Source organism: Eriocheir sinensis, chromosome 4 (genome assembly GCF_024679095.1).
Source record: "Eriocheir sinensis breed Jianghai 21 chromosome 4, ASM2467909v1, whole genome shotgun sequence".
NCBI classification, from domain to species: domain Eukaryota; kingdom Metazoa; phylum Arthropoda; class Malacostraca; order Decapoda; family Varunidae; genus Eriocheir; species Eriocheir sinensis.
In genome coordinates, this window is record NC_066512.1 from 11,716,617 (window position 1) to 11,743,838 (window position 27,222).

The 27,222-nt window shown below is 42.8% G+C and overlaps 1 protein-coding gene across 1 annotated transcript in view; it reads right to left on the bottom strand.

Moving 5' to 3' along the window:
• Window positions 1-3,799: 3,799 nt before the first annotated feature.
• LOC126982193 (uncharacterized) overlaps window positions 3,800-27,222 on the bottom strand; it is a 79,895-nt gene continuing 56,472 nt past the window's right edge. Inside the window, exons 4-10 of the mRNA XM_050834045.1 lie at window positions 26,728-26,896; window positions 24,661-24,714; window positions 23,521-23,551; window positions 21,018-21,360; window positions 20,002-20,205; window positions 13,718-13,802; window positions 3,800-3,980 (exon numbers count right to left, since the gene is read on the bottom strand). Coding sequence (XP_050690002.1) covers window positions 3,800-3,980; window positions 13,718-13,802; window positions 20,002-20,205; window positions 21,018-21,360; window positions 23,521-23,551; window positions 24,661-24,714; window positions 26,728-26,896 — 1,067 coding nt within the window. The remainder of the gene's footprint in view (window positions 3,981-13,717; window positions 13,803-20,001; window positions 20,206-21,017; window positions 21,361-23,520; window positions 23,552-24,660; window positions 24,715-26,727; window positions 26,897-27,222) is intronic.

Genomic DNA, 27,222 nt, shown 5'->3' on the forward strand with positions numbered 1-27,222 from the left:
GTTTTTACACTTAGATGCTTCACTTAGTTACTCTGTGATAGTAAAGATTGGGTTCCGCGATGCGAAATTAAGTATGGGATGTCTTATATAGGATACCAGATGACAGATGACACCACACCGGCAGCACAAGCCCGGCCCCGCAAAGCCCTGACTACTAAAAGCACGAGCGCTGCACCTGCCAGGGACGCCAGCACCGACGCGGCCGTGTAGGTAGAAACGAGGCCACCCGCCACGCCCACGACTGCCACGCCCCACAGCGCCACACGCTCCCCACGCCCCACAACCCTGCAGCAGACACGAGGCGCCTCAGACTCAGACATATTTTTGCCTCCTCACTGAAGAAACCTGCACACACCCTTGCTCTCCGATAGGTGTGTTCGCCAATGGTAGGCACCTTTCAAATTAGTAGGGAGACCGGGGCAAGTTACAGGCTAAGTTGGCACACTTGAAATAATTTCACTATTTACTGCTCGACGGCAGCGATACGCACACCAAGTGATCGCCACATTGATCCCCAGTAGGGATGGGCATTGTTAATTTGAGTACCGTAGTACTGGTACCGAAAACTCAAGTACAGTTAGTACCGGTACCGGTACCGGTACCCAAAGGAGTTTTTTTTTTCTTAATGACTTCTGATGAAATTCCCAAACAAATTTCCTGTAAAGAAAACTCTCTCTTCCTTCAACTTAATATCAACTAGAGTAGAAATGCAACGTTTAGGAGCCTTCTGATTAATGTAGAATCACTTAGGTTTAAGGACAGATCACCTAGTCTAAACCATGGGGTCTGTGTGGTCTAATTTCCTATGTAAATCCATGTAAATCTCTCTCTCTCTCTCTCTCTCTCTCTCTCTCTCTCTCTCTCTCTCTCTCTCTCTCTGAATGAAGTGAATATTTATTTTTCGAAAAAATAGCATGTATAGTTAGTTATTATATTGATCATAGTCATAACAGTAAATATTTATTAGTTAAACCTAAAAAAGAAAAGAATCGGACATGAAGAATTATCCAGTAACTCCAATAAATAAATCAAATCAATGGAACGGGAGCTGTGATGGAAACGGAAAGCAGGACAAAATGGTGGGAACTTGGGGAGACGGTCAGCGGGGCAGTGACTCAGCGTCAGCACACAGGGCCCATACCGCATGGAGGCGGCGAGCACCGAGGATTCATTAAGATTCCCGGAACCCGAGTGATCATGATGCTTCCGGGTACCGGTAGCGCTCGCAGTTATCGATACCAGGTACCGGTACTGGTATCGATAACCGCTATCGGTACTGGTACCGCGAAGCATCGCATCACTTGTTCCGGGAAGCTTATCGATCACTCGCCGGTACTGGTATCGATAACTGTTATCGGTACTGGTACCGCGAAGCATCATGATCACTTGGGTTCCGGGAAGCTTAATGATCACTCGGCACTGCGCATTGCCTTTAGGATCTTAGTGACGCTCGGTGCTCGCCCGCCTCCATGTGGTATGAGCCCTGTGTGTAGACGCTGAGTCACTGCCCCGCTGACCGTCTCCCCAAGTTCCCACCATTTTGTCCTGCTTTCCGTTTCCATCACAGCTCCCGTTTCCATTATTTGATTTATTTATTGGAGTTACTGGATAATTTTTCATGTCCGATTCTTTTTCTTTTTTAGGTTGCTAATAAATATTGTTATTGTTATTAGACTATGATCGAGTACACAATACCCATATCACAGAGATATCCACTCTGTGGTGATCTCTCTCTCTCTCTCTCTCTCTCTCTCTCTCTCTCTCTCTCTCTCTCTCTCTCTCTCTCTCTCTCTCTCTCTCTCTCGCCTGCTACACCTCCATTATTTTATCATCTTATAATCCATCATGCAATTCTTTATATCCAAAAACTCTCGCCAAGGGATTTAAACTTTTTCGTTGCTTTTATTGATAAATATGATCTCTCTCTCTCTCTCTAAAAGTTAACGAGTCATACAGAATTTAACAGTGGCAAGTAAAAAGAAAACGTAAGTCTTGGGTTAAAAAGTTAGTGAGTCCCACGAGTTCTTTAGAAACGCTAATATATTTATTGTTATTGTTATTAGACTATGATCGAGTACCCACTACCCATATATCACTGAGATATCCACTTACTAAGTGGTGATCTCTCTCTCTCTGAATGAAGTGAATATTTATTTTTTCGATAAAAAAATAGTATGTATAGTTATTATGGATGTACTCGATCATAGTATAATAACAATATTTATTAGCAAACTAAAAAAAATCGGACATGAAGAATTATCAATAAATCCAATAAATAACTTGATAACTGGTACTGCACGGTCGAGTGAATCTGGTACCGGTACCGTACCGTTTAGTTGAAATACTGTTAGTACCGGTACTGTACCGGTACCGCTCACCCCTTAATCCCCAGTTACTAACAAACTGCCATCCTGAGGGGTTGCAGGAGTTGGCTGCTGGGGCAAAAGTTTGATTTTTGATGCTGGAAAGTAAATTTTCTTTTGATTATATTATTTTGCTATAACATGTCTCTGTTTATTGGGGGTACTTTTCAATTCAGCATATTCTAACTTAGGGTATAAGGACTGTTCACCCTCAATACCGATCACACTAGGTTTCTCAGTATATACTAAAATCGTTGTTCATGGCTAATTTCTTGAATGGGGCAAGTTGGCTCAATGAAAAAAGCACGTTGGCTCAAGTGTCAACTTGCCTCACATTAGCCATATACATGAACTGGTTGCGGCATGCACACTCACGTAGCCCACAGTGCCAGGCTGCTTTTTGAAGATAGATTGATACAAAATAGCTGCTACAATTAATTAATTATTTTCACTCTTTAATATGATAAATGGTCAGCCTTTTGTTATGATGTTGTAATGGTATTCTTTCTTGACTGAAAATGTATGTTTTGTGTTACTTTGGGACAGAATGGTCTTTAAATTACGCAGTACAGATAATCTGTATATAATTATGGTCATACGCTTCTAAGTTGCTTTTAATATATGATGTGCCTTAATTCATATAGGTGCTAATCTCACTCCTGTATGCGGGGGTAAGTTATACATGTTAATTATTTTTTCTCTAAAGAATGCTGTACTTTTGTTTGGAGAGAAAACATTGTTTTAGACAGACAGAATGTAAGAGGAATGTTTGTATTTTGACTGAAACTATCAAATTAACAAAATCCTCATTGTTTTGCTTCCATCAGCTGAAAAATGTAAAAGTGTGCCAATCCTGCCCTGGTCTCCCCTACTCATATCAAGACAAAATCTGGAAAGTAATGAGGTACGAATAAAAAATGATAGAATATGCATAGGTCATCAATCTCATTTCAAAACTATTTCATTTTGTACTGAGAGTTCAATTTTTCATTTTTTAATTCTGATATTCGAGCTAAATTAACCAGTGAGCAACAGTTGGCGAACATACCCAGCTCTATAACATTCTCCACGTTTGTATTTCCTGGACAAAACTTGTCAGTCATGGAGTCACAGAGACGTGGAAGTGTTAGATTTGCTGCCAGACCTCCGCTTACTGCACTGCTCCATTTAGTAGCTAGAATTGGCGACCACTTCAAGAGTTGTCCCACACCATTCCCTGTCACGTCCAGGACTCGTGTCGCCTGTCGTTCCAATTAATGCTAGTCAGGCTCCACCTAAAGTTTACTCTGAGACAAGGAACAAATACGGCTCAGAAGTTACAGGTGCCTACACACACACAACACTCTCTCTCTTCCTCAACATCACCGCTCAGCATTGAACCTATCGTCAATTCTTGCACGCGTGAAGCAGACACCTTTCCTGCGGGGTGGGAGCGTCTAACCTGTGGGGGCGTCCTGAGTCGTCTGGGGCAAGTCGTTGAGGCGGAGGTAACAGAGGGAAGTGGGCAGCACGAAGGACATGAGCGTTGATGGTTGAGCCGCCCACCAGGTTGGAGCACCGCCTGGAAGTCTGGCACGAGGAGACTTTACCACCACCTCCACTGCCACCAGCAGGCTCCTGCACCGCACAAGACCGCCGCCACCCAAAACGCTGGAGAAATGAAAGACGATCGAGGATAAAAAAACTGGAGGATGAAAACGCATAAGCAAAAGAAAATCTGTAAACGCCTATTAAACAATACATACACTAAGAGAACGCAGAAACTTGACATAACAACAGAACGGAAAAGAAAACGAAACGACCGGATGATAAAAGAAAAGAGAAGGAATTGCTGAAATGGCGAAGCGAAACACGTGGAAAGTCTGGAAAAAAGGAATGCAGAGTATGTCATTAAAGAAAACGAAACAAAGGGAAAAGTGCAGAACGGCGGAGAAACACGATGTCACCAATTTTCGTTTCCAAATAACAGCAGATAAATTTGAGGTATACACGGAGATATACAGAGATGAACGGAGATAAATGGATACACGGAGCCGGAAAACTGGAGACAAAAAATGTAAATACAAACTGGCCCTACTTAAGGTTACACATTACAGGCAATGAAGGAGGCTGCCTCAGTCTTCGTAATGTCAGGCAGAGTGCTGATAAAGAAGAGCAGTACCACATATTGCTGGGCGGCGCGCCCTTACAAAGTGCTCCGACGGCTCTATGTAAATCACAACCACTTCCAACAGCGTGAAACGGGTTCTCCATTTGAGATCTAACACAAGGCACAGAAGGAGGTTATACAGCCATTGTATGAAAAGTTTCTGTTGTTAGAAGAGCTTCCACTACATTACACAAAAGCCACTCTACAGGCAAGTGCTCAAAACGCCCACTACTCATAAAACAGGAGTCAAACACTAGCTGTCACCGTCTTCAAACACTTCACAAACATCCTCGGTCTATTCCCAATCAAGATCTCAACTGTAAATTCATATTCCCTCTCTCGCTAAATCAGCTTCCTCGAGGTTGGGCGTTCTGGGTATCGTCTCCGCCAGTTCTTCTCCCCGCGCAGTTGCTATCCATATACAGGGGCCTTGTCCGCCCCTCGTGCTGGCAGTATGCATCTTCACGTGTGTGGGGAGGCTTCACCACACAGCTCTTCTGGACAGAGTGGAGTTTGCTAAGGCTCTTCGTCTCATCAGCTCTCCTCCTCATATAATTGATAGTCTTCTACCTCTTAAATTCTGCCGCGCGATGTTGCCTCTCTCTTCTATCTTCTATCGATATTTCCACGCTGACTGCTCTTTTCTGAACTTGCTAACTGCATGCCTCCCCACTCCCCAAGCGGCCCCGCTGCAATAACGACTTCTCTACTCATGCTCATCCCTATACTGTCCAAACCCTTTATAAGAGTTAACCAGCATCTTTCACTCTTTCATCCCTCACGCTGGTCAACTCTGAACAATCTTCCTTCATCTGTAGTTCCTCCTGGCTACAACTTGACTTCTTTCAAAGGAGGGGTATTGTGGACACCTCTCCTCCCGAAATTGACCTTTCTTTTCGGCCACCTCTTTGTTTTATTTTTGGGAGCCGCGATTAGCGGGCTATTTTTTATTATTGTTTTCTTTTTTTGTGTGCCCTTTTGCTGTCTCCTTTGTTGTAAAAAAAAAAGGTTCGTAATTACGCTAAACAGACAATAATAAAAGGTCACTAGTCCCCGCAGATCTATAGAAATTAAAGAAAAGCGTCACAAGATATCGTTATATCAGGTGTTCCCAACTGTTGGTCGTGACTCTGAGGGTCGCGGAGGATAAGTGGGAGGGGGTCGCGAAGCCTTGGTAGAAACGGCTGAGGTGATTTTTTTATTATAGGTAGTCATTTTGAGATTGTTTTCTAAGCTTTTATTCTGCTCGTGGTGTGTGCTCCTGCCGGCGAATGTTGAGAGGAAACACCAGGGTGTCTCTTGGGACACGTCAAGGCCGGGTGGGGTGAAAATAAGTATAAAAAAAAGTGTAAAACTGCTGATATCAAGGGGTCGTATGGGTTTCAAGGTTTGGGAAAAGGTCGTGAGTGGAGGACGTTGGGAACCACTGTGCAGCTATATGGTTCTCTTAAGAAATGTCCAACGGCTCCCAGTCACGACTTAGTCTCATGTACACCACCACCAGCCAGATCACAAAGGGGGATGGGAGCCACACTTCAGGGGGTGGGCAAAGGAGGCGAGGAACGTGAAGGAAGAAGAAGATAGCAAAGGAAGAAGGTAGGGAAGAGAGGTGGTGATGGATGGTGGTAAATGGTGGTGAATCGCGGTAATTGATGGTGAGAAGAAAAGAAGGAAGAGGAAAGGAAGAGACGAATGTAGGTAAACGAGTTAAAAGAAATGTAAGCAGTGAAAAGTGATCAGTTTACCTGCTTCAAAATACAGGCGTGACGCAGCTCACAGGTAGATAACCTTTGAAAACTACTTTCTTTACTACTACTACTACCACCACTACAACTACTGCTACTACTACTACTACTACTACTACTACTACTACTACTACTACTACTGCTACTACTGGTGCTACTACTACTACTACAACTACTACTACTACTACTACTACTACTACTACTACTACTACTACTGCTACTACTGGTGCTACTACTACTACTACTACTACTACTACTACTACTACTACTACTACTACTACTACTAATAATAATAATAATAATAATAATAATAATAATAATAATAATAACAATAATAATAATAATAATAACAATAATAATAATAACAATAATGATAATAATAATGATGATAATAATAATAATAATAATAATAATAATAATAATAATAATAATAATAATAATAATAATAATAACAAAAGTAATAATAAGTATAATACTGAAATAGTACTATTTTTTCATTCCCCGAAAAGTTGCACTAACGCACCTCGCGGATTACAATAACTAATTAGTTGCGGCTGCCTTACACGCCTAATGCATTTCAAATACCGGCAGTACGCGTATCGGACGCTAATTACACAAATACGTAATGAGCTTTACTTGCATACACTAACACAATTACTGTGCCTGTATCAGCGAATTATTGAAATGCCATTTTTTTTTAATAAGGAGTAAAAAAAGGCAGTATTGTTCTTACCAAGTCTCTCTCTCTCTCTCTCTCTCTGTGTTTGTCTGTCTCTCTCATCACACAATCTTCACGCCGCTCATCCTTTGCGCCATCACAACAATAACTATAAGGACGACTCACTCTACACGCTGTCCTCCGTTTGACCTGATTTTTTCTCCTCCCAACTAACGATGTCTTCTATCAATCATCACCACACACAGACTGGCGAAAAACAAAACAAAAGAAGAAGAAGAAGAAGAAGAATTATAACAACAAATAATATGAACAAGAACAAGAAGAAGAGGAAGAAAGAATAATAACAACAACATTAAGAACCAGAACAAGAGGAAGAAAAAGAGGACAGGGTGATGTACAAGTAGAACAAATGAAGCACAATACCTAAAGCAAACACCATCGATTATTCTAAATGGAGGTAAAATAAATTTACGGCGGGGAAAGGAGTTCGTGAATAATATTATCAGGAGCAGCCATGCGAGGTTGCTGCCCTCCTTTTTAGTTTCCTTACTTTTTTGCTTAAACAAAGAAAAAAATGAAGAAAGTACGAAAGAAAAAAATTGACTACAAAGCAAGAGAAAAAGAAACAAAGGAATAAAATCAGCTTAAGGAAAAGGGAAAAGACCCAATCAAGGAAACAAGAAAGAGACATCTGCGTGAAAACATTTGAATTCTCCTTAAAATGGAAGGAAAAATAAATCGTTCCTTTCGAGTCTTCTGCCGCTCACCTTCTATGAAGCAGACCGTGCCATGCGAGGAGAATAGAAGAAACTTGAAAAATAAGGCAACACTCCAAGCAAAACAGAATCAACGAAATTAGAGCGACGAAGACCGGCCCCGAACACATCATTGCAAAACTTGCAGTCAATAATAACGTCAACCAATAAGATTTTTTCTGCAGCTTTTTCTTCTGTTCTCTTTATTTTTCGTAAGCTTGTTTCTTCCTTGAATGCCGATGCGAGAGACTCATGATGCGCAGAAATGTGTGCTTTTGATCGTTGTGTTTTCATTGGTGTGATGGTTTTATTTATGTTCTGCTGAGGGTTTCCAGTAGCTCGTTATTCTATAAACCTGACTACCCATATACTCATCAATTTAATTATTCATTCGTTCGTTCACTTGAAGCAATTAATTTATTCATCAACTGTGTTTTTGTTTGCCAAATAGACAGCACATACAGCCTTCCTGCGAGATAGGTAGACAGATGATAGATATATATATATATATATATATATATATATATATATATATATATATATATATATATATATATAGAGAGAGAGAGAGAGAGAGAGAGAGAGAGAGAGAGAGAGAGAGAGAGAGAGAGAGAGAGAGAGAGAGAGAGAGAGAGAGAGAGAGAGAGAGAGAGAGAGAGAGAGAAATAGATAGATAGAGATAGATAGACAGATAGAGATAGATAGATTGGAGTGAGTAGTGAGTCGCCGCGTTGAGCGGTTGTGCAGGTCCTGCTGCTCGCGAAAGTGCTGCGTCGATATGGCTGGTGGAGCCAAGGACGTGGGGGATTTCTGTTACGGTTGTGCGGATCCCACAGGGATAAGTGGGTTGGATGCTGTCTGTGCCTAGATGGTGTCATGTGAAGTGTGCTCATCTGTCTGGAATTAAGCAGGAGAATATACCTAAAATAAATTGGATTTGCAACCCATGCCTTCATAAAGCATCTCTGGCTACCAAAATTGTGGAGAAATTGGATGAATTCAAGCAAGAATTATCTAAACAAATATCTGTGGTTAAGGATTAGGTTGAATCAAAGGCTGTGAAGGTGCAGGATGAGCTGGGATCAATTGTTGACACGCTTCTTGCTGACCGTGGTGAATCCAGTTGGGCTAAGGTGGCAAAGAGAAGCGGAAAAGTGAAGAAGAATAGCTTAGTTGTAAAAGCTTCTACACAGGAAAAGAAGGCAACAGACATGAAGGATGAAGTCTCCCAGGCATTGAATGGCATTCAAATATCTAATTCAAGATTCACTAATGGAGGTAATATTGTCATGAACTTCGATAATGAGAATAATGGAATCTGTAGAGCGTTAGTATTAAAAGTGTGGGAAAATTAAGGTCAAAGATCATGATTTGTAGGGAGAGCGGTGATGATTCTGCCACTTTTTAGAAAAATATTTTTAGAAAAAAGAGTTTAGAAATAGTGCAATTTTGTTGATCTCAAAATGTTCCCTCATCATTTGGTTCTTTAATATGACACTCGTAGCTATTTCCAGTTTTCAGATGTAGGTGATGAAAGACAAGTTTCTAAATCGTCCAAACCATCCCCACCCGTGATGATGGTTCGGCCAGGGAGGTGGAATGGTACGGACACTCATAATACTCGCCATAATATTAATATAATTTAAGGTGTGATTGGCTAAAAACAAGAATATATCTACTTCAAGACATTTGTATAAGCACAAAAGTATCCTCACAATATTTATAGGAAAAAATAGATTAAAAGAAACTATAAGAAATATCTAAAAAATTCTGGTATCATGGCTTCCTTCTCTTCTCAGAAGCATAATATCTGAATATAAATCAACTAAATTTTCCATCATCTGGCTGATACTTCATTGTCATTCTATTACTAAATACATCTGTGCTGTTGATCTCTCACCTAACTCTACTAACTATGTAAAATTCTTTGACTACTTGAACTCTAAAGTGGAAGACATTTTGACCCACCTTCGCTTAAATCTCCATCTTGGGAGATTTCATTGTTCACCACAAGCTTTGGCTTTCATCATCTTTTACTGACCAGCCTGGTGAACAATCCTTCAACTTTACTGTCCTCAATGACCAAGAGCAGTTAGTTCAGAACCCTACACGTATTGCCGAGCGTTTTGGAGACAGGCCCAATATACTAGACCTCTTCCATACCTCAAATCTTTCTGCTTACTCTGTCAAACTGTTCTCTCCGTTGGCCTCCTCCGATCACAACCTTATTTCTGTATTCTGTCCTTTAGCGCCTGTACAGCCTCTGGACCCACCGAAGAGGCGATGCTTCTGGCATTTTGCTTCCCCTCGGTGGGACGACCAGAGGATGTATTTCTCCGATTTCCCGTGGTGTGATTACTGCATCCAGGAGAGAGACCCCTCTGTGTGTGCTCTGCGCATCACAGAGGTGATTGTCTCTGGAAGGGAGGCATACATTCCACGTGCTACTCATGCTAAAAAGCCTTGGTTTAATCATGCTTGTTCTCGTGCTATTAAAGATAGAGAGGCAGCTCACAAAAGGTTCCAGAGCCTTCGAACTCCCACTAACTTTGATCTATACATTTCAGCCCGGAATCGTGCCAAATCTATTCTCCGACTTACCAAAACTTCTTTTATAAATAGAAACTTCTGGCATCTAGCCAAAAATATCTCCTCCAATTTCACTTCTTCCTCTTTCCCTCCTCTCCTTAACCCTGACGGCAGCACTGCCGTCTCATCTGTCTCTAAGGCTGAACTCTTCGCTCAAACTTTCTGTAAGAACTCCACCTTGGACGATTCTGGGCATATTCCTCCTACTCATCCCCCCTCTGACTCTTTTATGCCTGTTATTAAGATTCATCTAATGATGTTTTCTATGCCCTCTCTGGCCTCAACTCTCAGAAGGCTTATGGACCTGATGGAGCTCCTCCTATTGTCCTTAAAAACTGTGCTTCTGTGCTGACACCCTGCCTGGTCAAACTCTCTCGTCTCTGCCTATCAACATCTATCTTTCCTTCCTGCTGGAAGTATGCCTTTGTACAGCCTGTGCCTAAGCAGGGTGACCGCTACAATCCCTCAAACTACCGCCCAATAGCTTTACTTTCATGTCTATCTAAAGCTTTTGAATCAATCCTTAACCGGAAGATTCAAAAGCACCTTTCCACTTCTAATCTTCTATCTGATCGCCAGTATGGATTTCGCGAGGGGCGTTCTACTGGCGATCTTCTTGCTCTCTTAACTGACTCTTGGTCATCCTCTCTTAGCAGTTTCGGTGAAACTTTCTCTGTTGCGCTAAACATATCGAAAGCCTTCGATAGAGTCTGGCACCAGTAATTGCTTTCTAAACTGCCCTCTTTCGGATTCTATCCCTCTCTCTGTTCCTTTATCTCCAGTTTCCTTTCCGGCCGTTCTATCTCTGCGGTGGTAGGCGGTCACTGCTCTTACCCTAAACCTATCAACAGTGGCGTTCCACAGGGCTCTGTCCTATCACCCACTCTCTTCCTGTTATTCATCAATGATCTTCTTTCCATAACAAACTGTCCTGTCCACTCGTACGCCGACGACTCCACTCTGCATTATTCAACTTCTTTCAATACAAGACCATCACAACAGGAGGTACACGACTCCAGACTGGAGGCTGTAGAAGGCTTAACCTCCGACCTTGCTATCATTTCCGATTGGGGCAGAAGTAACCTTGTGTCCTTCAATGCCTCAAAAACTCAATTACTTCACCTATCAACTCGACACAATCTTCCAAACACCTATCCCTTATTCTTCGACAACACTAAGCTGTTACCTTCTTCAACACTAAATATTATCTGTCTATCCTTAACTCAAAATCTTGACATGAAACTTCACATCTCCTCTCCCACTATATCAGCTTCCTCGAGGTTGGGCGTTTTGTATCGTCGCCGACAGTTCTTCTCCCCCGCACAGTTGCCATCCATATACAGGGGCCTTGTTCGCCCTCGTATGGAGTATGCATCTTCTGGATGGACAGATTGGAGTCGAAGGCTCTTCGTCTCATCAGCTCTCCTCCTCTTACTGATAGTCTTCAACCTCTTAAAATTCGTCGCAATATTGCCTCTCTTTCTATCTTCTATCGATATTTTCACGCTGTCTGCTCTTCTGAACAAGCTAACTGCATGCCTTCCCCCTCCTGCGGCCCCACTGCGCGCGACTATCTACTCATGTTCATCACTATAATGTCCAAACCCTTATGCAAGAGTTAACCAGCATCTTCACTCTTTCATCCATCACGCTGGTAAACTCTGGAACAATCTTCCTTCATTTTTATTTCCTCATGCCTAAGACTTGAACTCTTTCAAGAGAAGGGTATCAGGACACCTCTCCTCCCGAAAATATACCTATATATATATATATATATATTTATATATATATTTTTATATATATATATATAATTTATCTATATATATATATATATATATATATATATATATATATATATATATATATATATATATATATATATATATATATATATATATATATATATATATATATATATATATATATATATATATATATATATATATATATATATATATATATATATATATATATATATATATATATATATATATATATATATATATATATATATATATATATATATATATATATATATATATATCGGTCTATCCTTAACTCAAAATCTCAGTGAAACTTCATATCTCATCTCTTACTAAATCAGCTTCCTCGAGGCTGGGCGTTCTGTACCGTCTCCGCCAGTTCTTCTCCCCGCACAGTTGCTGTCCATACAGGGCCTTGTCCGCCCTCGTATAGAGTATGCATCTCATGTGTGGGGGCTCCACTCACACAGCTCTTCTGGACAGAGTGGAGGCTAAGGCTCTTCGTCTCATCAGCTCTCCTCCTCATACTGATAGTCTTCTACCTCTTATATTCCGCCGCGATGTTGCCTCTCTATCTTCTATCGATTTTCCACATGACTGCTCTTCTGAACTTGCTAACTGCACGCCTCCCCTCCCGCGGCCCCGCTGCACATGACTTTCTACTCATGCTCATCCGTATATTGTCCAACCCCTTATGCAAGAGTTAACCACCATCCTCACTCTTTCATCCTCACGCTGGTAAACTCTGGAACAATCTTCCTTCATCTGTATTTCTTCCTGCCTACGACTTGAACTCTTTCAAGAGGAGGGTATCAAGTTATCTCTCCTCCAATTTGACCTTGCTTTTGGACACCTCTTTTGTTTCTTTTTTAGGAGCAGCAGTAGCAGGCTTTTTATTATTGTTTTCTTTTTATGCCTCGAACAGCTTCCTTTGTTGTAAAAAAAAAATATATACATATATATATATATATATATATATATATATATATATATATATATATATATATATATATATATATATATATATATATATAAAAAAATATATATATATATATATATATATATATATATATATATATATATATATATATATATATATATATATATATATATATATATATATATATATATATATATATATATATATATATATATATATAAGATTATGTGGTCAATCGTCAACTTTTCCTTTCACTAATGGGTCTTCTGGTTCTGTCTTCTTCGCCATGTTCCTATTGGTTGTAGTAGTAGCACAATCGCTGTTTGTTCCTAGTCGGTGGCATGGTTTACATCTCAGTTGGTGGTCAAATCTACAGTTGACTTGGCGGTGGTTGTGTTCGCCACAGTTGAAACAACCTTGTCTGAGTTTTGTAAAGCTGTTAGATGTAGAAGGTGTTCCGTGTGTTGCATATTGCTGGGTGAAGTGGCCTCCAGATATTCGGCCGTCCTCCCAACCTCAGCAGTCAGGCAGCGTGCGGGGTCGCATCCACCTCGACCTCCATCTTGTTTCCCGCCCCAGACCCATGTGCTGGGAGGAGGGCTCTGAGTAGCTACAACATACAGTGTTCCTGGTTTTCCGGGCAGGAACTGAACAGGCACATAAATAAGTGCTGTCCTGAGCTGTCTGGGGCGCAGGATGCGAGAGCCGCTTGTACGAATGTGTTAAGAGAGCACAGCGGAGGAGGCGTAATGTTGGTAAGGGAAGAAGCCTGCAGGACGTGTGTGAGGGTGTGACAGTCAGGAAATCTGTGAGTAGGAGCTGTGGGGGACAGGTGGAGAGGGAGCAGTGAGGGGACGCACTGTTGTACTTTGGCGTTGGTATTGTCTGTCACCCCGTTGTGAAGATTGCTTATCCCTCTTGAAGTCGTTGTCAAGGAAGGTACTCGAGTATCTTTGACACTTCCAGTTATTGCAGATACGAAACCCTGAGCACTGTTTCTCAATAGAGCCCAATAATTTGATCACTCCCAGTCTGTTTAATATTAAAGGTTCACCGTTTGTTTCATCAAATACAACTCATCTACATTTCCAGTACCGAGCGTAAACTCTGGAGCTGTTTTTGCTATCGTTACCCATTTGTATCTCCCCATTTAAGTAAATATTGATTATAATTTCTTATCTTTGCTTGGGCTACTTGAGACACTGGCACTGGTACAACCTGGCATGCATATATTTTCATATCACTGTTTTTTCCTTTGAGATCACTAATTAAAGAACCAAGGCAATCAAGAATACTTTCCGGAGGCGTCGCATACAGAATGTCATATAAACCACAGTAGATTATAATACTCAGACAGGACGGACTTTAGTTTTCACTCACCCAGCTTCTTAGTAGGTCCATGTTAGCACGAATAACAGTCTTCACTGAGCAGTTGCCGTCTAGATCAGAGCGTAGAACTCGTCGTATGTTAGTATCCCCTAAAGGAGTTGGGATGGTTGATGCTGCCTCGTGTGGTTTGTGGTTGCCGTGATTCTGTTGTTCCAGTTCTTTTTTTTTTTTTTACAACAAAGGAGACAGCTCAATGGCCCAAAAATGGAATCCATAATAAAAAAGCCCACTGCTCGCTGCTCCTAATAAAGAATTAAAGGAGGTGGCCGAAAAAGAGGTCAATTTCGGAGGAGAGGTGTCCTGATACCCTTCTCTTGAAAGAGTTCAAGTCGTATGCAGGAGGAAATACAGATGAAGGAAGATTGTTCAGAGTTTACCAGCGTGAGGATGAAAGTGTTTATATGCTGGTTAACTCTTGCATATGGGGTTTGGACAGTATAGGGATGAGCATGAGTAGAAAGTCGTGTGCAGCGGGGCCGCGGGAGGGGGGGAGGCATGCAGTTAGCAAGTTCAGAAGAACAGTCAGCGTGGAAATGTCGATAGAAGATAGAAAGAGGCAACATCGCGGCGGAATTTAAGAGGTGAAGACTATCAGTAGGAGGAGGAGAGCTGATGAGACGAAGAGCCTTAGACTCCACTCTGTCCATAAGAGCTGTGTGGTGGAGCCCCCCACACGTGAGATGCATACTCACACGAGGGCGGACAAGGCCCCTTCATATGGATAGCAACTGTGCGGGGGAGAAGAACTGGCGGAGACGATACTGGACGCCTAATCTCGAGGAAGCTGATTTAGTAAGAGAGGAGATGATAAATTTCCAGTTAAGATTTTCTGTTAAGGATAGACCGAGGATGTTTAGTGTAGAAGGTGATAGCTGAGTGTTTTCGAAAAAATAGGGGATAGATATTTGGAAGATTGTGTCGAGTTGCTAGGTGGATAAATTGAGTTTTTGAGACATTGAAGGACACAAGGTTCCTTCTGCTAATCGGAAATGATAGCAAAGGTCTGAGGTTAAGCTGTTGTGATTATCTTCTATTGAAAGAAGTTGAATAATGCAGAGTGGAGACAGGACAGTTTGTTGTGGAAAGATCGTTACTGAATAACAGAAAGAGAGTGGAGATTGGACAGAGCCCTGTGGGACACTACTGCTGATAGGTTTAGGGGAAGAACAGTGACCGTCTCCCACAGCAGAGACAGAACGGCTGGAAAGAACTAGAGATAAAAAGGAACAGAGAGGATAGAATCCGAAGAGGGCAGTTTAGAAAGCAAAGACTTGTGCCAGACTCTATCGAAGGCTTTCGATATGTCTAGCAACAGAGAAAGATTTCACCGAAACTGCTAGAGAGAGGATGACCAAGAGTCAGTTAAGAGCAAGAAGATCGCCAGTAGAACGCCCTTGCGGAACCCATACTGGCGATCAGATAGAAGGTTAGAAGTGGAAAGGAGCTTTGAATCTTCCAGTTAAGTTGATTCAAAAGCTTTTGGAATAGAGGAAGAAATAAAAGCTATATGGCGGTAGTTTGAGGGATTGGAACGGTCACCCTTTTCAGGCACAGGCTGTACAAAGGCATACTTCCAGCAGGAAGGAAAGGTAGATGTTGATAGGCAGAGACGAAAGAGTTTGTCCAGGCAGTTAGTCAGCACGGAAGCACAGTTTTTAAGGACAATAGGAGGCACTCCATCAGGTCCATAAGCCTTCTGAGAGTTGAGGCCAGAGAGGGCATAGAAAACATCATTTGGAAGAATCTTAATAACAGGCATAAGGGAGTCAGAGGGGGGATGAGTAGGAGGAATATGCCCAGAATTGTCCAGGGTGGAGTTCTTACAGAAAGTTTGAGCGAAGAGTTCAGCCTTAGAGACAGATGAGACGGCAGTGCTGCCGTCAGGGTTAAGGAGAGGAGGGAAAGAGAAAGAAGTGAAATTGGAGGAGATATTTTTGGCTAGATGCCAGTCACGGGAAGAATTAGAAGAAGCAAGGTGTTGACATTTTCTATTTATAAAAGAAGTTTTGGTAAGTCGGAGAATAGATTTGGCACGATTCCGGGCTGAAATGTAAAGGCCATAGTTAGCGGGAGTTCGAAGGCTCTGGAACCTTTTGTGAGCTGCCTCTCTATCTTTAATAGCACGAGAAGAAGCATGATTAAACGAAGGCTTTTTAGCATAAGGAGTTGAGAAAGAACGTGGAATGTATGCCTCCATTCCAGAGACAATCACCTCTGAGATGCGCTGGGCACACACAGAGGGGTCTCACTCCTGGAAGCAGTAATCATTCCACGGGAAATCGGAAAAAGTACATCCTCAGGTCGTCCCACCGAGCTGAAGCAAAATGCCAGAAGCATCGCCTCTTCGGTGGGTCCAGATGATGTACAGGGGCGATAGGACAGGAAATAGAAATAAGGTTATGATCGGAGGAGCCCAACGGAAAGAACAGTTTGACAGAGTAAGCAGAAGGATTAGAGGTTAGGAGAGAGTTCTCTGATTAGTTGCTGAAGAAGCTCAATTATTGTATAGGCCGTCTTTACTTCTGTATTCAGTAGTTCGATTTCAGTATCCTTTATTTTTAACTTAGACATGATTGCTTCGATGTCCTTAGTTATCTTGCCTAAATGCATCCCTTCTCGATCCCACCTGTCGCGGAGGCTAGGGGCGGGGAGGGTAGGGGGGGGGGGTGACGCGTGGGGATGGCCGCTGCATGTCGTGCATGGTGTTCGTGTGACGTCATTAGACGATGGCTGCGTGACGTCGTTAGGGGGTGGCTGCATGACATGTTGAGTATTGTGTTGATTGTGCAACTTCCGTGGAGGGTAGCTGTGCGTCGCCGATGCAGGAAGGCTGTGTGCCATCAGTGGATGAAGACTTTGTGAAGTCAGGGTTTGTTACGTCAGGAGGTGTAGATGATGTATGTGTGACGTCAGAGTGGAGTGGTTGCACCTCGGCTGAAGATAATGAAGTGGGAACTGGCTGAGTGATGCCTTAGGTTGAAGCAGTTGGTTGAGTGTTTTTGAGAATCATGTCGATGAGCTTGTCCTTGTTCACCCATACTTTTGTTAGTCCCCGTTCACGGCATCGCTTCTGCAGATCTGCTTTGTGAAAATTCTTGTCTAGAAATTTTCTAGTTGGAAACCGCAAAGATGGTTCAGGACTCAGCTGCTCGTCCCATGCAGTTTGAGAAAGAAAACAGTCTGTAGACATGCTTGTTACACAGGTTCTTCTCGTGCTTATAACCGGAAGATATGGCGGATGATTGCTTGATAGTGATGCATTTAATATATTGGCACGTAAGGAAGGCAGTATTGTGGTGATATATTGGTAGAATGGGTGAAGCCCACGTTTTCATAGCAACGGTGTTACAGGCTACTGCGCATGAGCAGAAATTGGTGCGAGGGTCGAGGGGTGCTTTGGGAGAAGGCTTAAAATTTTAACCATAAAATATGTTTAAGTCAAATAGCACTACACCTCTTTCTTAGCCCCTTAATCTGTATATATTCACACACCTGTGGATCCATATTACAACATCCTGGGCCTTTTACTTTCTTTGAATTGTGAGACAATAGTTGGAGCACCACTACCCAATGTTTGTTGTTGTACCGAGAGAGAGAGATTACGTAGAATTACATAGAAAATCAGACCACACAGACACCATGGTCCAGACTAGGTGGTCTGTCCTTAAACTCTAAGTGAAACTACACTAATCAGATGGCTCCAAACGTTGCTTTTCTACTCTAGTTAATATTAAGTTCAAAGGAAGTGACGGTCGAGCTTGTTTTAAAGGAGTCAATCGTGTTACATTGGACCACTGACGGTGGGAGCTTATTCCATTCTCGCACTACAACGTTGGTGAAGAAAATTTTGGTTCAGTCTGAATATACTTGTATACATTTGTGTTTTATGAGATTGTTCCTCGTTCTCAAAGTGTCATCGTTCATAAACAATTTTGTTCTGTCTACATTCGTGAAACCATTAAAATTTTAAAACATTCGATCAGTTTTCCTCAGGCAACGTTTCTCAAGAGAGAACATGTTAAGGGTGGAAAGCCTTTCTTCGTAGGATTTGTTGCTGAGAGGATCATTTTATTGCCGACGCTGAATACTTTCTTATTTAGCAATGTCCTTTTCATGGTGAGGAGACCTAATGTGTACCGCATATTCCAAGTGGGGTCTGTCTAAACTATTGAAGGCGGAAGTATTACATCTTTATTCTTGAATAAAAGTTTCTTTTAATGAAGCAACATTCTGTTCGCTTTATTTGCTGCATCGATGCACTGATGTGAAATTTGAGGTTTGACGCGATTTTGACCCCAGGTCCTTAACGCATTGAACGCTTGTGAGTTTAACGCCGCGCATTTCGTAATCGAACTTCTTATTTCTTGTTCCGACTTGAAGGACCTGGCACTTGTCTACGTTAAAGGGCATCTCCCATCTGAGAGAGAGAAGAGAGGGGGAGAATGTACGCGTGTGTGTGTGTATACACAGAAAAAAACAAATCATGTTCTTTTGCCAGACGCTGATGTCCAGAATGTACTTTTCAAATATTCGGTTCAAAATATTTTCTCCTCCGTGTCAATGAACTTCGTGCCGCTGCTCTGCTCGGCAGGGACAACACGCGCGCTCACAAGACAAGTTTTAATGAAGCTATGAAGGAATTACCACGAGAGAGAGAGAGAGAGAGAGAGAGAGAAGACGCACTGAATTTCAATTAGAATGTCTTGAGATGTGTTTTTCTTCTCATTTCATATTGTAAGAGATTTACATTTTACAGATGACGTGATAATGAGGGAATGAAAAGGAGGGCAAATGCAGATAACTGCTCAGGACTGTTTGGGTCTTAGGCTCGTGTTTATGGACGCTTATGACGAGAAGTTAAATAGTGTTTTTAAAGGGAGGAAGGAGGAAGAAAGAAGAAGAAGTGAAGGGTGAAGCTTATTATGTCCTCCCAACCTCATCTCTTTCCAGGACAGGCAAATATTTTTCTAGGCGTATGAGGAAAAAGGAGGAGAAAGCAAGAGGGATATTGAGAAGAAGGTTATTAAGTTTCCTCCTCCTCTTCCACAATGAGTAAAACAAATATTATGTGGAAAAAGACAGAGTAAAGAAAAAAAAAACAGTTAGCGGACGCAAAGAAAATGAGGAGGAGGCGGAGTAATCGAGGCGGAAGAGAATTGGAAGGAGGAAGAATGTTTTCAAAATTCTTTCCACATACAAATCTCTTGAGTCGAAGCAGAAAAAGAGACAGAGGACTGGAAGAAGAAACGGTAGGAACGGTAAACTTACTCTGCGAGACAAATATTTCATGCATTAGAGGAACACAAAAATGAGGAAAATGGAAGAGGAAAAGAAATAAAAGAGATAATGGAAGAACTAGAGAATCATCGTCCCTTTCCTCCTCTTCAACTAAAGATAGCAACAACAGCAACAGCAAAAAGCAGAGCCACAAAAGGCATTGTCTAATCAATTCACAGATGGGGCGGGCGAGGAGAGCGAGATGAACACTCGCTAAGAAAATATAAAAGACACAAAATTAACTTCGCCTCACGTCACATGGAAAGAAAAAGTGAAGGCGGTTGTGACACAGTAAATATTTTGTGTCCCTAAGAGGAGGAGGTTCAAAACAGCCTCGGCTTTGTATGCTCACCATGAGGAACGCCGAGCAGCTCCTCCGCGCCTTGGGCCACCGGGTTGAGGAGGATGATGAAGGCGAAGAGCAGGTGGACGAAGAGAAAGACCCTCACAGTTGTCACGGCCGCCCCGGAAACCGCCAGCAGGATGTTACTGGGCACGTGGACTCCGAAGACACCATATCCTACCCCTGACACCGGCATGTACAGGGCCAGAAGGACTGAGAGAGAGAGAGAGAGAGAGAGAGTATTCCCACAGCTCGCCCCTCGTTTTAATTAAAGCTCAATAGATCCTCTTCAGCTTGCTAATAACCAACCACAACACGCCCCGTGACCCTGGACTCCATGCCCGCAACATAACAAGCTTTGGCCATCCAGTTTCCCTTTTCCTCTTGTGTTTGTCTGACTTGCATAATTATTCCTCTTACCCAGCCTCCTCTTCCCGCCTGTCCCAACCGCACCGACCATGCCCTGACCCAACACCTTTCCTCTCCCCTCCTCTTCCTGCCCCGCCATATGAACTCACCTGATCCATATTCTTCCACTTAGTCATACAGTCATCCATCCAGACTCATGTAACCTCCATCTCCTTCCACCAACAAAGTCACCCACGCTTAATCCTAATCCATATTCTTGCCACTACTACTAACCATACCATTCATCCACACACATTTCCTCTACCCATCTAGTCATCCATCTCCATCTCCTCCACCAGCACAGACATCTATGCCCATTTCAAAGCCTTCTCTGTCCATCTTTGCCTTCTGAATCATGTACATACTCCACTCTGCGCACTGAATCATCCACACTCAATCACACTACAGTACATACTCCACTCTACCCATTAAATCCTTCACAGCCCTTCACTATAAAGTTTACACCTACTCCTTTTTTATCACCCAGACCTATTAACTATGTGCCCACTATCTTTATCTTTGTGAGTCAGCCTCTAAAACTTGACCCATTAAGTGAGGGAGGAAAGCCTACACATGATCTTTTTGGATATGTGGGAAGGCAAAGGGTTGTGTCCTACCGAGGAAGGCGATGGTGACACTGACAGGGAAGCGAGTCCTGTCCTCCATGTCGTTCTGGATGGTGGGGAAGGTGGAGGCGCCCCCGAAGGAGAAGAGGATGGTTCCGAAGCCGAGGAAGAAGGAGGAGAGGGACGGGGACGTGTAGAAAGGATAGATCGTGATGGTGGTGTTGGTGGTGTTTGTGAAGGTAGTGTTGGTGGTGATGGAGGGGTCGGGAGATGGTGTGCCTTCCAGCGCCGTCGTCACCACCACCACCACACACTGCAGCACCGTCACCACTACACCTGCCACGGAGACGAACCTGTTGGGAAGATCACCGTTGTTGTGGTTCCTTTGCTGGTGCTTATTTTGACAATATTATCATTATCATCATTATTATCATTTTCAGTCGTATCATCATCAGCAATCAACATCAACAATTACTACTACTACTACTACTATTGCTACTACTACATTAAAGATACCTCAACCCATGTTTATTTTCCCGACACATAATCATGGAGGCTCCATAACGGAGGTCATTAGCGAACTCTGTTCGCTAATGACTGTGGCATCCAACCATATCACTTATACTACTTAGCACTAAATATATACATAACACCCTATCATCTATTGCGTCTTGATCCCCCTTTCCTACCCGACTCATGTCACTCCCGACCCACCCTAATGTCACTCTCCACCACTGTGGCCTCATAGTCAATATTGGAGATGTTGGTGGCTTTTGGGCCAGAGCGTCTGGTGCCCCTGAGACATAGGATGGCCGATCTGAGCAGGGAGAACGAGAGGCGACACCTCATCCAGGCTACAACGTGGCTCCTTGGCTGATGCTTTTTTTTCTGAGATAAGTTCCGCGAGTCGTGCGTAGAAGCATCGGGCCCTGGGACCCATCCCGCCGGATGTGGTGAAGACGAGGGGGGTGAAGCTGCCCTGATCTACATGTTGAATTCTTTCACCGTATGCCCTTGTCTTCTCCTGCTCGTTCCTGTGGTGGGCGGCTTCCAGGGGCAGCTCACGGTGACAGGCAGCCATCGGGTCGAATATGCGGATGTCCATGAACGCCCGCTGTCCGCGCACCCAGAATCCACGGGCACTTACATCAACCTGTGCCTCATGTGAGGTATTGGCCGTCCTGTACCGAAGGTGTTCGCCGTCCAGGGGAAGCAGTGCCGGCTCGGTAGTGACGTCTTGGTATACCTCCCCGAGCATGCTGGCTGTCAGATCCTTCACTTCATCGTGTCGAATACAGACGAAGCCTCCCTTTTTACATGTCATGGTGTGAGTGATATCATTTGGTGATCCACATGCACAGAGATCAGGCAGCCCCTCAATCGGCAAGCCATATCTCAGAGCAACGACGTCGACAAATTCTTGCTTGTTGAGGCTGAAGCCTTTTGCTCTGATTGGTAATGACGTGAGCCAGTTAGAGGCGCCTGCCTCCTGTGCTGTGTGGATTTTTCTACCCATTTCTGTGGACAGGTGGTGAGTTAGACGGTCCAGCTCGTCTTTTTGGGCCTGTTGCCTTTCTTCTGAGATTTTTCCTTTCATTTCTCTTATTTCTGTTTGGTCTATTTCGCCCTCTGCCTCCTGAGCGATGATCCTATTGATGAGGGATCTGGTAAGGCTGATGGAGTTTTGGTTCTCCTTATCAGCCAGCTTCTCGGGGTTGGTGATCCCCATTCCGTCCAGTCTTGGAGGAAGTGTTAGCATATCCCTATCCTCCTCCACCAAGGCATGAGATTTCACCAGTGCCGGCAAGAATACATTCTTGACTACTACTACTTCTACCATTTACGTATACTACTGTCAATATCACATAATAAACACTAATAGTGTATCGAAGCAAAAATCATTAGCTATTAGAGTAATACACACAACCATCACCACCACCACCACCGCCACCGCCTCGTGATAAATTGGTTAGAACGCCTAACTTTGAATCCACAGGCACAGGTTTGAGTCCAGCCCGGCCAGTCGTCGCGCTCCCCACCCACCTTTCCATCAATCCTTTCAGATGGAGTAAATAATTGGGTACATGGGAAGGAAAAGGTGTGGTTCTGTGGTTCTGCCCTGCTGTCATCACTGCCTGCATTTTCTCTGCATTCAACTCGTCTATGCAATGTTATTTCTTTTCTTTTCACCTTGTATTATCCCTGCTAGTTCTTATTCTTGCAATCTCCTCCGTCCACTACTCCACTTTTACCTGCTACTATAGGCTAACTCAAATGTCACACTGGACCTGTGTCCCAGGGTAATGGGTTATTTCCGCCAAAGACTCAAGGGCCAGTATAACGAAGATGAGGATACGCTCAGAATCAGCGTACGGCCCCAACTTTTGATCACTCCTTTAGCACCTCACCAAAATCCTTCAGTGTGGCCAGCCAAGACGCGGGGAGCAGCAGGCATGCCACGACCCCAGTGCAGAGGCAGGGGAGAGCAGGGAGTCGCCAGGGAGGCCAGGAGGTCCCCGGTACGGAAAAGCACCACCGCCGTCACCCCACCCACCGACAGAGCCTGGCCCACCACCACCCCCCACCTAGGAGGAAATAAAGTTAGGGAATGTTTGCCAGTACATACGCGTCTTCCAATTAGGACTGCACAAGAATGCAGCGGCTCTGAAAAATAAAGCATGTATAAAAATAGATAAAGTACGTATACTTCTCAGTCCCTTGAAAATAGTTTCTTTTTCAAAACAGTTCTTTCTTGTCGGAAATGAATGCTATTTGGCATGATGCGTACGAACTGGTGAACAGCCCTAAGCGTAGGAAGCAACAAGGTAGGCTTAGTGAACATCAAGTTATTTTGACACACACACACACACACACACACACACACACACACACTCACACACACACACACACACTGGGTTTACATAAGTAAGGCAACCGACAAACAAACACTCCAAGACCCATCTAAGTCACCGAACAAACACCACACTCACACCGCAGCGCCTGAACACACCACCGCCTTTCCCTTCCAAACACAGAGCCCTTGTTGACGAACTCGCCTTCCCTTCTGTTCCCTGCAGACCGGATGAAGCAAATAAAAGTGATGAAGTGAGGATAAGCGATCGGAGATAGAAGGAAAGGGGAGTTGTGGATGGCTGACGGGAAATGAGCGTAGTTTGAAGAATGGCAAATTATCCGAAGGAGAGGGTTAAGACGGGATGAGGCAGGAAGGAAAGTAGGAAAATAAGAAATGGGTGGAAGCGAGGAAACTGGGGTACACAGTGGGGCCTGACCTGAAAGGTCCGGAGAGTGTAGGGCCGTGGGTCCAACACGTTTTTTTACATAATCCCCCCTATGCATATCTAAGCAATCGTCACGCCCCCCCCTTGTTCATATAGATATATATATATATATATATATATATATATATATATATATATATATATATATATATATATATATATATATATATATATATATATATATATAACTTACGTGAGGATGATTCAAACATTGTTACTCCTTCATGTGTGTGTGTGTGAGTGTGTGTGTGTGTGTGTGTGTGTGTGTGTGTGTGTGTGTGTGTGTGTGTGTGTGTGTGTTGTAATACATTTCTGTATTATTATACATTGCTATATTCTTGTTCTTGTGTGTATTAGATTTTAGTATAAGTTATTGTTAAGGAAAAATCTCAGACCACGGGGAAGATGGAGAGTGTGGAAGGAATTTGGGGGAAGCAATTAAAGCACACCTGTTGGGCGGAGTAGGATAAGAATTAGAGAACACTTGGTGGAGAAGAAGGAGAGCAATTAATGTTAATCCGCTTAGGATTGAGAGAGCACACGCAAGGATGATAGACATATTAGGATAAATCGCTAAGCACTTGTTTTTTTCCCACAATGCACCGCGCTCGTGACGTCACATGTAAACAGAGACGTCACTGGAGATACACGTGTGGCCGCGGCGCCACTGGATTGAGGTTTCTTGCTGTGAACAATGACAAGGTGTGCTGTTTGCGGCTGTAATAACAATAACAGGTGTAAAAAGCTAGGAAAGCTTCGGTTTTATCGTTTTCCGAAGACAAAGTCCTTAGGCAGGCAGTGGATTCAAGCATGTAGTCGAAATGATAAGTAAATCCAGATACTGCCAGAGTTTGTTCAAGTCATTTCAAGGCGACAGACTACACACAGCACTACATTATCAAGAGGAAGCTGATCAGCAAGTTTCCACAGGCAACAAGATCACTAAAGGCCGATGTTGTGCCTTCCCTTTTTCTCCCAAAATAGGAAAATGATCCAGGTAAGTAATATGATCCACATCGCTCCAGTACATTTTTTTTTCTTCTTATTTTACGATATTTAGGAGGGTATTTAACCATGTAGAAGGCATATAAATGATTAAGGAAGGTTTGTATTGTCTTACATAGGTGAAAACAAGAGTAAATAACGAGGACTCAACAAAAATAATAAACCATTCTGAGAGTTGTGTCTTATTGTCACGGTTTTCTCTGTGCTTAATTCATTATTGTAATCATCAATGAGAACTAACACCAAGTCCTAATGATAGTTATCTGGCGTGCACTTATTTGCTGTTTGCATAACGTTGACGATCCATATGAGCGGTGTGTGACTGTCATTTGATTTCGATATTTGCTTGGAAGCGAAGCTGTAAAAATAACAATTTCAACAAATTATTCATTTTGATTTGGGCATATTAAATATTCCCATTATATGTAACTTGTAAATAATATATTGTTTCCAATACTTTAAAACATATATTAAGACACTTTGTTCGTGTTTCTAACCTGTTTGGAAGCAGTTATTGAGAAATATTGTAACAGCAGCCATTTTGGGCACCATCTTGGATTTTAGAAGAAGCACAAAGGGAATTTCAGGGACTTTTAATATGTGATTCTACATATTTTTTTTAACTATCTTGAAAATTTAAGATTGTTCCCTCATATTTCCGGGTTTTAACTAATACTCTTGGACTAGTAGGAACAGCTGGATGAGCTGGGCGCCGACTGTCCCAGGCCAGAATCGAATCCAGGCCAGCGGATTCTTAACTAGGAGCTCGTTTTTTTCCAATGGTCACTATACCTTGGAGAAAGACACAGGTCAAAATTATAGCTGAAGTTCAACGGGCAGATAATTAACTTAATAACTGAAAAGCATTTGAATCTACACTCTCTAGAAAGGCGAAGGTTGCGAGGAGACCTGATCGAAGTCTATAAATGGATGAAGGGCTTCAATAAAGGGGATGTCAATAGGGTTTTGGTTGTAAAAGAACCAAGTAGGACACGTAGCAATGTTTTTCAGTTAGATAAATTCAGATCAACAAAGACATCGGCAAGAATTGGTTTACCAATAGAGTGGTGAATGAATGGAATAGGCTTGGCAGCCATGTTGTGGGTGACAATACCATAAATACATTCAGGAAAAGGTGGGATAAAGTCATGGATAGTGAGGTAAGGTGGGGTTAAGAGTACAGGAGCTGCCTTGTAAAGGCCAACCGTCCACTTGCAGACTCCTTACGTTCTTATGTTCTTATCTTAACAAAACTGACTTGACGTGCTTAAACAAATGACGCCAAATAAATGAAAAAAAAAATTAATCAACAGAAATAAACTAAGGTAATAGAAAGTTCTTTACTAAAATAACGGAACAAAGTTTCATACTTGAATTATACTAAATGAAAACTGTTTTTAGCTTTCAAAAGAAAATGAAGACAATGCTACGTATACCCCCGCTATGCCGGTACTCACTGTCCCGGGATGCCGAGGGCGCGGCGGGCGATGGCCGGGTAAGGTTGGCGGCAGGGCGCGCGGTACTGCGGCCAGCGGTGCTCCAGCAACACCCAGCACATGCCCAGCCGAGTGCCCGCGAACCCAACCGCCAGGCAGAGCACCGCCATCAGCGGCAGCCCCGCCCACCCTGTACAGGAGAGGGGTGAAGGGGCGAAGGGGTATTATTGTTATTATTATTATTATTATTATTATTATTATTATTATTATTATTATTATTATTATTATTACTAGTATTATAGTAGGTTCACTTAAGCTAGATTCCTGGCGCCTAGGCAGGTTGGTAAGCTTGCAGCTGATTGGCTGCTCCGCTCTCTCGCAGACACTCATGTCGGACCACATCTTGCATGCTCGAGTGAGACATGTTTCTTTATTATATGCCATAGCTCACCTCACATACGAGATAGCCAGTTTTGGTTGACACCATCAGACTCAGCAGTGACTGTAGAATCAAGA